Source organism: Eptatretus burgeri, chromosome 8 (genome assembly GCF_056783735.1).
Source record: "Eptatretus burgeri isolate ZD-2024b chromosome 8, Ebu_testis_v1, whole genome shotgun sequence".
Lineage (NCBI taxonomy): Eukaryota > Metazoa > Chordata > Myxini > Myxiniformes > Myxinidae > Eptatretus > Eptatretus burgeri.
In genome coordinates, this window is record NC_140968.1 from 12,012,465 (window position 1) to 12,025,320 (window position 12,856).

Consider the following 12,856-nt stretch of genomic DNA (forward strand, 5'->3'; position numbering starts at 1 on the left):
GACATAATCCACAACCCTCAGCCATCTTTTGAATGGAAATTTACATTTTACCAGGCGTCAATTGCAGTGGTTATCGGGTGATTGCAATCAGTTACACATTTGTTAGTAGCTGTGGGCTTTTTAAATCTATCATCTTCTAACTGATTTCAAATGTATAAAGCAAATGTAATGCATCTGTCCACCAAATGACCAAGATGATGGCTGATGGTGCGAGTTCCCTTGTGGGGACAGTGAAAAATTGCAGTTTATGTCTCTCATGTACCATACTCTTCACAGAGCATCGGTGTTGCCGAAGCAGCTTCCTGAGCAAGGGTTGTACAGGGTGGTTTGCCATTAGCTTTGCAGCAATAATTCGGGCAGGGATTTGGAATTTGTTCAAGGTCCCGGCGATAGCTTGCCTACTCTTTGCGAAGGACACCATGGGATCTTTCACATCCACCAACAAATTCTGGAAGATGGGACACCCGGTTTAACGTCCATCCGAGGGACGGGCACACACACTGATGAATCACCCTGCCTGTGAAACACCAGGATGACAGTTTACAGCTGTGTCAGGATTGAAACCCAGGATAGACAGCTTAGAGCGAGTGTACCTCCTCGACCATCCTGCCAGGCCAGTTCATGACTTCAGTTGAGATTAAAGAACCTGAAATGCATTTCAAGCTTTGACAGTAAATTAGTTCAGCACGACATTGCATTACAGTTCAATAATGGATACCCTTGTGTGAGGCCCTTCAGATCACGCGCAACAAACATTCTTGGAGTAGACATGTCATGGAAGGTCTTCTTTGCGAGAGATCTTTGTTGAAAAAAAATCTCCTAACAGTGGGATTGCGGAAGCAATATTCACTAACATCTGGATTTCTGTAAAGAGTATAACTGAAGTTAAAATTCACAAGAACCGCTCCCGTTACAAGGGACATATTTAATGAGAATTCCCTGTAATCAATGATTTGTAACCACTGAGAATTGCACCAATAACTTTGTGGATCAAAATATGTGGAAGAGTTTAAGTTAACTTTCCCAAACCTGTATCCCCACTCACATACATGATACTGTGAACACACAACAACTAGAGAGTTCATCAAACAACTGACAACACGCAGTCTTGAGAAAAAGGACATGGGAAGGGTCTTTTCAACTCTGGTTTTGCATTTCAATGCACGATATGTTTCCTAAGAGTTGCAATTTTGTCTGAATCTTGATATTCCCCAATACCGAGAGCACAAGCGGCACATTTGATTGGTCGAGATGGCGTGATATTTAGTCCAAGTATTGAATTGCTCGACTGGAGGTTTTTGGAAGTGACAAGGCGATTTGTGTTCTACATTGATTCAGTATATAATTGAGGTGAAATAAAATAAAGCTTTTAAAGGGTATAGAAAGAAAAACTTTCGGAAGTTTCTGCCGTTGATGCACCGTCTTGCACACAAACTTATTACCTCTGCCACCGCAGGTGGATGGAGGTTATGTTTTCACCCCGTCTGTCTGTGAACAGTATATCTCAAAAGGTTGTGGACAGATTCAGACGAAATTTGGTGGAGAACTTGGGTATGTGACACCGACGAAATGTTTAGGTTTTGGTGAAGATCCGAATCCGGATCTAGATCCGAGATTTTTTTTTTAAGTGATTTTTTCACCATTGAGAGATTGGGCCAAAAATGACTTGTAGCACGATATCTCAAAAACTTGTGAACGGATTCGGACGAAACTTGGTGGATGAGTTGGTTAGGTGACAAGAACAAGCCGATTAAATTTTAGTTCATGCCCGAATCCACATCCGGCCTTTCAGTGGAATACAAAACATAAACCTATTCAGCCTGGTGGAGGTTTGCGCTCCACCGAGTGGCCGTTCTAGTTTAACATGTTGCATTAGTTATTCGTGCCTGTTGTTTGTGTCCTTTATGATGTCCTTAAAAACAGCAAGTTTCCTGTTTGGAATGACTTTTTAATTTTGTTTGACTGCCGGACAGGCAGACAGACTGAAGCAACTGCTTTTACCGCATTGTATGCGTGTGCACTCAGGACGAGACTCCATACAATTTGCCAAATTCAAAGCCAAAGTATTGCTAACCTGCACATTTGTGTTCAGATTCCTGTACCGATTCATGTTCTACATTGTTCAACATATAAAATTAAATTGAAATTAAGTAGTTCCTTGATCACGGAATGACGTCTGTGGACAGACAGACAAGGTGAACCAATCGCTTAACTCAGCTTTTCACTTTGTGTGCGCGGAGTAATCATGTACGGTCGTTGATGCACAATGTCATTCAAACGGAGTGACGAATGAGGTCGGTGTTAGGATATAGCTATTGGAATACGAATCTCAGATCTTCAATAAATCAGTGTCTCATCAGAGGATGGACGTTAAACTGGACATCCCATTTGCCAGCATTAGTTGGTGGACGTTGAAAATCCCATGGTGCCCTTAGCGAAGAGTCGGCGAGTTGTCACGGGCTCCCTGAACAAATTACAAATTCCTGCTCTAACCGATAGGGAGCACTGAATCAGTGGCACAGCTGCACCCACAGCAAATGATGCCATCCACAGCCATGTAAGAAATGATGACACCCACAAAGAAGAAGAAAAATATGTTGGAATACATACCGTGGAAGGAGATTTGGGCAGCGAGGGAGACGGTGAGGCAAGTCCAGGAGTTGGAAGGTAATCAGGGGTCCTCTCAGCCTCATCAGATCCTGCTGGCTCTGGTGGTGATGGGGGCATCTCGACAATCCTCAGTGGGCCAACGTCACTGGAAGGCATTCCAAGAAGCGACAAATAAGCGCACAAAATGATGTTCGACCAGAGCTTTAAAGCACAAATCCATAGCAGGACACTGCAGCAAAATAAACACTGAAACACCTTATATTATGACCTGCACTTACTTTTTCTTCATTGTATTTTGTCCTGTTGGAGAATGGAACTTAATAGCCATACCAAAAGTGCAACGAAGATAAAATACCACTAAAGAAGCTTTTCAAAAAGCATGGTGGGATCTTTGGAATCCTTCCAAGTTTGCAAGACAGAATAAAATCGATGCTGTGGATACAGACCCCACTTGGTATTCCTTATGTACCTTGGAGCACCTTTGATGTAGAAAGCCTTGTCTGCATGCTGCTCTCCAAGCTTGATCATTATGTCGGTCAGGTCGTGGTTGAGCTGCAGTGGAGAAAGGCTAATGTGTACACAGATATCGATCATGTAAACGCATCAGATCGACGTGTAAGCATCAAAGTTATCGATGTGATATTTGCATCTTTTTACTACAAAGGTGAGGCTCATGGAAGAGCAACTAATAACACATGCAAAATAAGCAGAACATACAGCGGTCATCTCCTGATGGAAGTTCTCTTCCAGGAAAGCGACGTTCTTGAAGGTGTTCACGTAGAAACCGATACGACTGTTGGGACCGAAAGTTAGAGTTGCACATAATACATTGATGATGGTTCTCAATAAAAAGGGTCTCAAATTACTGCATTAGATGCATCACCAAAATTTTTTTTAATGCATCTTCACTTTTCTGTATTACTCCTAACTACAAAGATAAACTTAACTTTTTGCACAAGATAGAAATTAAAATAATGACTAATCAGTGAAAGTTTGTGGAGCAGTACTGGCAAAACCTAGCAACCGCTGTGTGAAGGGACATCACAACTGATCAAATAATTGTGGTTATTTCTAATATGGTGGCCAACTGTGTGACATGTACATGAAATTTAAGTGATACTAGACGACCTGTGAATCCGTTGTGACAGCAGTTGATAAAAAAATAATTTCAAAAAAAAACAAACAAACAAGATAGCTCCAGCGAACTCTACCGCTGAGGTTGTTTGCATTGATAAAATAATCCCGAAGAGCACTTGACTGAATCGGGAATTGTTTTTTTAATAATATTTTTCGTTGCCCGATTTGAACGAAACTTGATATTGCGCGTCAATGTGAAGAACAAAAACGGACAAAAGAAAGTCGATGAAATTATTGTGCGTAATCTTCGAAACACAATTTTATATAATAATGAGCACGGAAGTCTTAGATCAAAATGACGATGTTTATTTTATGCTTAAAAATAAATCGTTCTTTGTCTATACTAAATGTTTGAGATTTTAAAATAAATCATTTAAAGAAAAAAAAGATAGCTCCAGCGAACTATACCGCTGAGTTTGTTTGCATTGATGAAATACTCCCGAAGAGTACTTGACTGAATCAGGAATTGATTTTTTAATAATTTTTTTCGTTGTCCAATTTGAACGAATCTTGATACTGCACACCGCAGGAGAATGGCGAGTCAGGTGGGCCGAAAAATTTTGCGCTACCGTGTACCGTTTTGGCTGTATTTTGGGAACATACATACATACATACATACATACAAGATGAGAGTTTTAGTAATATATAGATAGATGTGCAGTTCAGCGAAATGTTTTTTTCAGTGATATGTGCCGTTCAAGTGTTTGTTTTTTTTTTTTTTGTATACCTTGTCGAGGCTCGCATGAGAGCTAAAACACAACGCACAGCAAGGGGGCATGAGACAAGAGGGGTGGGAGTGGGAGGGACAAAACAGTGGGGAACAGACACATTAGGAGATCTGTAGAAGGGAGAGGGATGGGGTGGGGAACATGGGGAAGAGAAGATGGACATTACAGGGACTTTCAAGAAGGAAAGCAGGGGAATTGAAGGAAGTGGGCTTGGGTGGATTATCGGGGGTAGAAAAGATCGAGGATTTGAATGGGGGATGATAAGAGGTGGTGGTGAATAGCTGTTTTGAAAGCCTGGAGGGAAGAATGGGAATGAATAGAGTGAGGGAGTTTATTCCAAAGGCGGGAAAAAAGAGGAATGAAAGAGTGAAGATGAGCAGTGATTCGTGATTTTGGTAGTTTTATCAGAAGGGGGTTGTTGGCGGACCTTGAGTGCTCTGTGGAAATGTCGTGGGGACAAATCGCAGAGAGAGAGCAGGGGGGGCAAGGCTGGAGAGGAGAAGGTAGAAGACAGAAAGATCACCGACCAACCTGTGGTGATCGAGTGAGAGGCTCAAAGACTCAGCTTCATTGCAGGAGATGCCGATGATCCTAAATGCCCTGGTTTCGACAGAGTGAAGCCGAGAAAGGTGGGAGGCAGGAGCACCAGCCCAGAGGGGAGAGCAGCACTCCATCAGGCTACAGACAAAAGCTTTGTAAGTGGTCAGGAGCTCAAGAGGGCTGAGGAAAGACTGCATGACGGAGGATTCCCAGTCGGCGACTGGCTTTGGAGGCGAGGCTGGAAATGTGACTTTCCCAGGAAAGGTCATGGCAGACAGTGAGACCCAGACGCTTGAAAGAAAAGACTTCTTCCAGAGGATTGTTGAGAAAGTGGATGGGGGGGTTTTCTAAACGGTCCTTTCGAAGAGACATAGTGAGAGTGTGAGATTTGTCTGGATTGAAAGACATGTTCCACGTGTTGGACCAGTTTGTAATTTTATCCAGATTTGCAGTGGGCGAAGAAGCTGCTGCTTGCCGGTCTGAGGGATGATAGATGGTACGGCAGAGGGTGGAGTCGTCAGCAAAGCGATATAGAGGATTTTCCAGAGAGTTGCAGAGATCATTGATGAAAACCAGAAAAAGAACCGGGCCCAGAACGCTACCTTGAGGAACTCCAGCCTGGACAGGAAGAGGGGATGAAAGACTCCATTTAGGGCCACACGTTGACTGCGACAGGAGAGGAAGTCTGCGAGCCATGAGTGGAGATGGCCTTGGATACCATAGGGAGAGAGTTTGGTGAGCAGGGCAGGGTGCCAGACTGTGTCAAAAGCACGTGATGTGTCCAGGGATACGGCTCAGATTTCCTGTCTGGCATTGAGGACCTCCATCCATTGATGGGAGAGCAGAAGCAGCATATCCAGGGTAGAGTGACCTGGTCTGAAACCAAATTGATGATTGGAAATCAAGCCATTGGAGAAGAGGAAGGATTTCATATCAGAGGCGATGATGGATTCCATAACTTTGCTGGTGATTAGGAGAAGGCTGATTGGTCTGTAGTTGCAGGGATCTGTTTTTGCACCTTTTTTGTGCAGGGCAGTGATGTTTGCAGATTTCCAAGCAGATGGCAGATGACCTTGAGCAAATGAGAGTGTGAATAGAACAGAGAGAGGGTGAGCAAGAGCAGAAGAGCAGGCTTTGAGGACACGTGGGCTGATGCCGTCTGGACCGGTTGCAGAATCTGAGTCGAGGTTTGACAGCAAACTCTCCACCTTATTAGGAGAAAAGGACACAGAGTCCAGGGACAGTTGGGTATGACTGGGTAAGGTGGGTAGAGAAAGTGATGGGTTTAGGACACAAGATTTAGCTGCAAACACCGAGTTTAGGCATTCAGCTTTTTCACGTTCGGTATCAGCAGTGCGGCCATTTGAGGTAAGGGAGGGGATGGAGGGGGAATATACACCAGAAATAGATTTGATTAAACACCACCAGGATTTTGATGAGGGAGAGAGGTTTGAGAGTTCAGACTTGAGATGAGAAAGATGTTGTTTTCTGACTCTCCTGAGGGTAGATACACACTTGTTCTGAGCTTTGTGGAAGGAACTGAGATTGCCCTCAGTTGGGTTTGCTTTCCATGAGGCAAAGGCAAGTTGTTTCAGGACAACTGCCTCGCCACAAGCTTCAGTAAACCAATGGTGGGAGGAAGGGTAGGACAACTGAAGACGAGAGGGGATAAATCTGTGCATGAGGGAGAGCAAATTTCTTTGAAAGAATTCCCAGGATGACTTGATGTTTGAGAAAGTAGTGATAGGAGACCAGTCTGTAAGTTTGATGGCTGCTTGGAGACCCTGCCAGTCGGCTTGAGTGAAATGCCAGACTCAACGGCGGTGAGGTGGTTCTCTGATAACAGCCAGAGAGATGTCCACTTTAACAAGGACGTGGTCAGAAGAACCGATTGGAGCGGAGAAAAGAGCAGCAGATATTGTCAGGGAAACTTGTCAAAATCAGATCCAGAAGAGATGGAGGACCGTTGGTTGAGATCCGGGTCGGGAAGTTGACCGATTGAGTCAGTCCCAATGAGTCGCAGAAAGCTTTTGCTGAGGTGCCATGACAGGTGAGAGAGGTACCCACACCTAGCCAACTGGCATGATGACAATTGAAGTCACCACATAAGAGGAAGAGAGCGTTTGGATGAGAAGATAGAAGATGGTCCATGTTTTCGGATAGTGAGGTGTAGATGGAGTCATCACTGTTCGGTGGACGGTACAGTACACATATAAACATGAGGTGGGAGTGGAGGGGAAGCCGAAGCCAGAGGTATTCCTGGGGTGTGGGGGAGTGAGGGCAGTGCATGGAGAGTGAGAAATAGAGTCTTTGATGAAGAGAGCAACACCTCCACCAGGACGAGGCTCAGGTCTGTCATACCGGAGGAGGGAGTAACCATGGAGAGATACTTGGGAGTCAGACACATCTTGGGAGAGGAAAGTTTCTGTTCGGCAGATTATGTCTGGTTTGTCAGTGGCAGCCTGTATGGAAAGATCTGAAAGGTTTGAGCGAAGGCCCCGGATATTTGAGGTCCACACTTTTAATGAAGAGGTCGGGGAGGGGGCTTTGGGTGCAGGAGGTGGAGGAGGGTAGGACAAGGGACGAGGGGGGGTAAGGGGGGTTGTTGAAAGAGTGTGAGGGATTGCAGAATAGCTCGGGGAAGGGGCCGAATGAGGAGGAGAAAAGGGCTCTGTGGTGCTGGGGGAGAGGGGGGACAAGAGAGGGGGAAGAAGGCAGTTGAGGATTTGAGGAGGTGGAGTGAAGAGATGGAGGTGGAGTGAAGAGATGGAGGTGAGAGGGGAGTGGAGGGAGGCAGTGTGGTGGATGAGAGGGAGGGAGGGAGGTTGAGAGGGAGGAGTGAGGGGGAGGAAGGGTGGGAGAAAGGTGAGGGGGGAATTTTTGAGAGAGGTGGGAGGGAGGCTTGGAGGGAGAAGAGTGGGATGGTTGCTTTGAGAGTGTGAGTGAGGGGTGAGGGGGGTTAGTTGGCACTGAAGTTGGAAAAAAAGAATGGTTGATGGAAAGCGAACATTCATAGCAAACTGGGGTTTTTTAAAGTTTTAGGTCAGAGATGCGATTTAATACAATTCTTGATGGATGCAATAAAGGCGAATTCAGAGAATGGAGAGAAGAAGCGCTGCAACAGTTGGATTTTTTTCGGCAAGGAATGAAGGAGAGGTCGAAATGAGAGCAGTCTGTTAAAATAGCAGAAGAGTGGTGCATTATGAAACAGTAAAGAGTACCACATGTGTGAGAGAGGAAGATGAAGCATTTCTTTTTTGCAAAAGATCGTTTTTGTTATTATTATATTAATGTTTGAGAGAGTTTTCAATAGATTAGGTCATGGAAGTGTTGAAGAAAAAAAAAATCGAGGAAGAAGAAGAGGAAGACAAGAGGAAGAAGAAGAAGAATCGGGAGAAGGTTAGCGTATTGTTGTTGCTGATTTTTTATTTTATTTTTTTAGATAAGAAAGAGATTAGTTGGGAGAATGGGAGACGTTAGGAAAGTGGGGAGGATAGAAGTTGAAGGTAATGGGGAGGATAGAAATTGAAGGTAATGGGGAGAAAAAAAAACCATCGAACACCGAGGGGAACCGGTCGGCCTCAAGCCTAGGCCAAGGCCTAGGCCTCAAACACCTGGTAAGAACGTCGACAAAAAAAACCTCACAAAATAGCATGATTTTTGAAACAAAACCGAACTAGCAACACACAGTAACATGAAGGAGAGAAAATTAAACAGTTAAAACGGGACAAATTACGACCGGAAACTTAACTTTAATAACGTCAGCAGAGAGCCCCTAAGGAGACCTCTCGTCGCTCCAAACCCTGAACCGGAAGTTTTTGAAAAAAGTTAGGAAAAAGTCCGTTTGAGTGGTACGAAGGTTTACAGCTTGATGTGATCTAAAAAAAACAGACGATGAATGATGTTGCAGGGATGTGATGGTGGTTAAAGGGAAAATGTAGTATAGTTATTTCATTATCAAATATTCAGCATTAGGTATATGTTATTTGTGTACAAGGATCACAACGTGTCGAAAGGAGGTCGAGACAGATTTAAATGTGAGCCTTCCATTTTTTTATGTCTCTGCGGCCCTATTATCCTTTGTTAAGTCTTGATATCTTTTCCTTTCCTTTTCCTAACCTGAATTCAATAAAGCAGTTAAGTACCATGGAGTGAGGCTGGGGAGAGGGTGTTCCAAAAGAACTCGCATTTAATCAGAAGTTTGGGAATTCCTTAACCATTTACCCTCTGGTCCAGATACAGTGGGTTCCAAAAGTCACAGTCCACTTAAATTGATGCCAGGCTTTGTCATACCACAATTTCAAAGGGGAATTTTCCATGATATTAAAGATAACTATCATATTCTTTCATTTATTATAGTTATTATTGACTGAAACTTTGCCTTAACAGAATAAATGAAGGGTTGATACAATTGAGATTTAAGAGATAAAATGTATGTGAGTAGTCTGATTATGCTCTGGAGTGCATAATAAAACAGTTGGTAAAAGATTGACTCAAACATAATCCATAAACTAATGGAAGCGATGCCAAATATATTTGAGGCAATTCTCAAGGCAAAACGGGATCACAATGCTTATTACCTCAACCACCGAAGGTAAAGGAGGTTATGTTTTCACCCTTCTCTGTCTGTTTGTGTGCAGGATATCTCAAAAAGTTTTGGACGGATCCGGATGAAACTTGGTGGACATGTTGGGTGTGTGACAAGGAAGAATTGATTCGATTTTGGTGAAGATCCGAATCTGGATCTGGATACGAGAATTATGTAATTTTTAAAGTGATTCTTTACCATTGAGAGATTGGGCCAAAAACGATGTCGTTCTGTATAGAATGATGTTTCAAAAATGTATTGATCCCGATATGTTCTTGTGGATCAGGCACTACATGGCAGAGGTATGCGCTCAACTGAGTGCCCTTCTAGTTGAACATATGTAAATACAGATTTGATTTTTTTTCTATCTACTTCCAAACAAGCATGTCAGTCTCTCCGCCACAGATTCTGTTATCTCTCGAGGTTGCAAAGTAAACGGTTTCATCGTTATTTAATTATAATGTTAAATATGCATCACAAAGAGAATAATGAATTGAGGAACATCTATTAGCAAAATTAGGCCATTTTAATAAGCTGCTGAAAATTTTTTTTAATGATGTATGAACGCCCTCTTGCTTTGAAAAAAAAAAAAAAAACGGGAAGAAAAGGGGAGGTTTGAGGCTTTGGGGGGAAGGGAGGGGTCAAAAGATTTGAAGTGGGGAGGGGATTGAATGCTTGGAGTTGGTGGAGGGGTGAAGACTTGGGATGGGGTGGGGGAATTGTTTTACTCGGGTAACTGTTGTTCACATTATCTTGTTGAAGTTACATTTTACATCAAGCAGAATTTCCGTGGTTACCTGCTAGTTATAATAAGAGTTACTATATCCTTAAGAGTGGATGGAAATCCCGAGAAAGTGCTTTTGGTTTCATATTATAACGATTTATTTTGTGATCACATATCATTTAATAAATTTATAACTGGACTTAGACTTTTGTACCCCACTGTATGTCTTCAGACCATTTAACAAGCGTCTTTATGCCATCAGGTTTCAAAGAGAGGAGGATGTGAAAACAAATGTCCTGAGATTGCTTATGCACATGTCCGAAATATTTCTATGCTTGCGGCATTGAGGTGTTACCGCACAGATGGGGTGAATGTGGAGGAATACCTTTAAAAACACGAGGTAAGCTTCACAACCAACACTTTTTAATTTTCCAGAACAAAAAATTCTGTGTAACCTTACACCAATGTGACATTAATAACAAAATCTCTGCATGTACTGTATCGTGGTAATGTTGGAATCTCACAAAGAACACAATTCAAATGAAACATGCTCACAAGGAATTTCTGGTGTTGGCAACCGGCACAATCACTGAACACAATGGCATATCTAACCTGCTCCACAGCACTGGCAGCTCTTCCTGCAGGTCTATATTGATCTCCTCAAACACCTTCTGTGCCTTCAGGTAATCTTCTTCTGCCTGTGAAAAGCATTCATTGTGTTAAACCAACAACAAGTTCCGTGGAATCACCTCCACAATGCGTGCATGGCTCACAAACAGTTTCTCTCGATGAAAAATAACGGTTTTATTAAAATATAAAAAAAAAAATCAGTGATACTCTCGACTATGCATCGTTGGCAGCGCAAAAGCAAAGAAAATCCCAGGTATTCAAGGTAATTCCATTTTAAATTGAAGAGGAATTTGTTCCTAGGAATTTTTTTTTATTTTAATGTGAAGTGTTCTTTCATCAAACCGGGATGGGAGCAGAAAGCCGATGCGCCGGTCTCTAGTCATGTGTGAAGCACGGTCATCGGCACCGACAATTTGATGGCAAAGGTTGATGATTTGTTGAAAGCTTTCTCAGTCATTTTCATCGAGTCATCTTCCAACATGTTTAAGCAATCATCGATGACTTCAGAACACAGGATAAAAGTAACTGCTGAAAAGGTCCCGTTAAGTCATTTCATACTCATGGCCACTTGTAATTGTGAAAACGTTTGGACATAAATATTTCATGGGAAAGATGAAAAGAAAAACTTTTATAATGGATCAAAGACATGTGTCGAGCATAATCGACTTATTTGCCGATGGAGGGTTATCGAGCCTGGTTGATTATAGCGATGCATTTGTCTGGATTAAAATTATGAGGAATTATAGATCTCTCAAAACCAGTAAGGGTTTTCCACTGCGGCCTTCATTTTATTCACGGTGAAGGTGCCAAAAAAGATTTTGTACAGAAGATTAAAAAAGCAGGAGATGATGGGACACACAGCGTATTTGCACAGTGTCAAACCAGGAGCAAAGGTTCAACTACAGGTATGGATAACAATGAGATTGTGCAACAAAAATGCAAAACGAACAACCTGACGCAGAAAGTGGTTCGAACGACGAGAAAGTTAAGGAATGACGGAGGAATAAGTGGGGAATAGTTCCAAGGAGGGTGTGCAGGTAAGTGTTTGTAAACGAAGGTAAATTAGAGAGGACGGGTGAGATATAAAGGAAAGAGAAAAGGGATCAAGAGGGTGGGAGGGTAGAGAAAGAAGGAAGAGAATAACGAGGATATGGAGTAGGACGTGTACGCTGCAGGTGAGGACAATCGATAAAGCTCAGCCCAACAGGTGCAAAGGTAAAGAAATTAAATGTGATTATATTACATGAAAATCATCGCAATAGAAAAGACATTTCTTGTCTTTAGAGGCAGTGGTTGTAACTCGAGACATTGGGGTCCAGCTCATGGCAATAGAAGTAACGACTGGGGGGTAAGTTGAGAGGTGCAAAGGTAAAAATGATATGTGGAGGACGAGCGCATCAGTGAATGGAAATTTGGGAAGCAAGTGATGAATAATTGCTGCTATTCTCCTCCAATATCTCATGTACGGTGCATACTGAGCGTGCTGCAAGGGAACTAATTCAATGTGATATTATCTGGTAACTGGATAATGCATCAGCTGAATGGAAATCAATATGGCTGATGCATTGCAGAAACAGACCGCTTGCAGCGATAAGCGTGACACAGGTAAGAAACACAGGTGAAGCTTGGCAGCAAAGGCTTGAGCAGGCAAACTGTGAAAGAAGCAAAGCAGTCGAGTATCAAACGGCTATCAGTTGGCAATAGTGGATCAAATGAATTGGGAAAACTTGAAATTCTAGAAAGTGAGATTGCAACATTTTCTTGTTTTTTTCTTTTTGATCAAATTTTCATAAAAGGGCCACAAGAGGATTACGTACACTGAGTGGGGAAGGAAGATTTGTGGGTGGAGTGGGGGTGTTGGGGGGGAGGGTGTTAGTGAGGGTGATTTGTTCTTCCTTG

At 42.8% G+C, this 12,856-nt stretch overlaps 1 protein-coding gene across 1 annotated transcript in view; it reads right to left on the reverse strand.

Moving 5' to 3' along the window:
- The window catches only part of AMPH (amphiphysin), a 129,471-nt gene that overhangs the window by 41,512 nt on the left and 75,103 nt on the right, over window positions 1-12,856 (reverse strand). The window contains exons 8-11 of the mRNA XM_085890420.1: window positions 10,940-11,025; window positions 3,328-3,403; window positions 3,080-3,162; window positions 2,611-2,755 (exon numbers count right to left, since the gene is read on the reverse strand). Of these exons, the coding sequence (XP_085746546.1) occupies window positions 2,611-2,755; window positions 3,080-3,162; window positions 3,328-3,403; window positions 10,940-11,025 (390 nt within the window). The remainder of the gene's footprint in view (window positions 1-2,610; window positions 2,756-3,079; window positions 3,163-3,327; window positions 3,404-10,939; window positions 11,026-12,856) is intronic.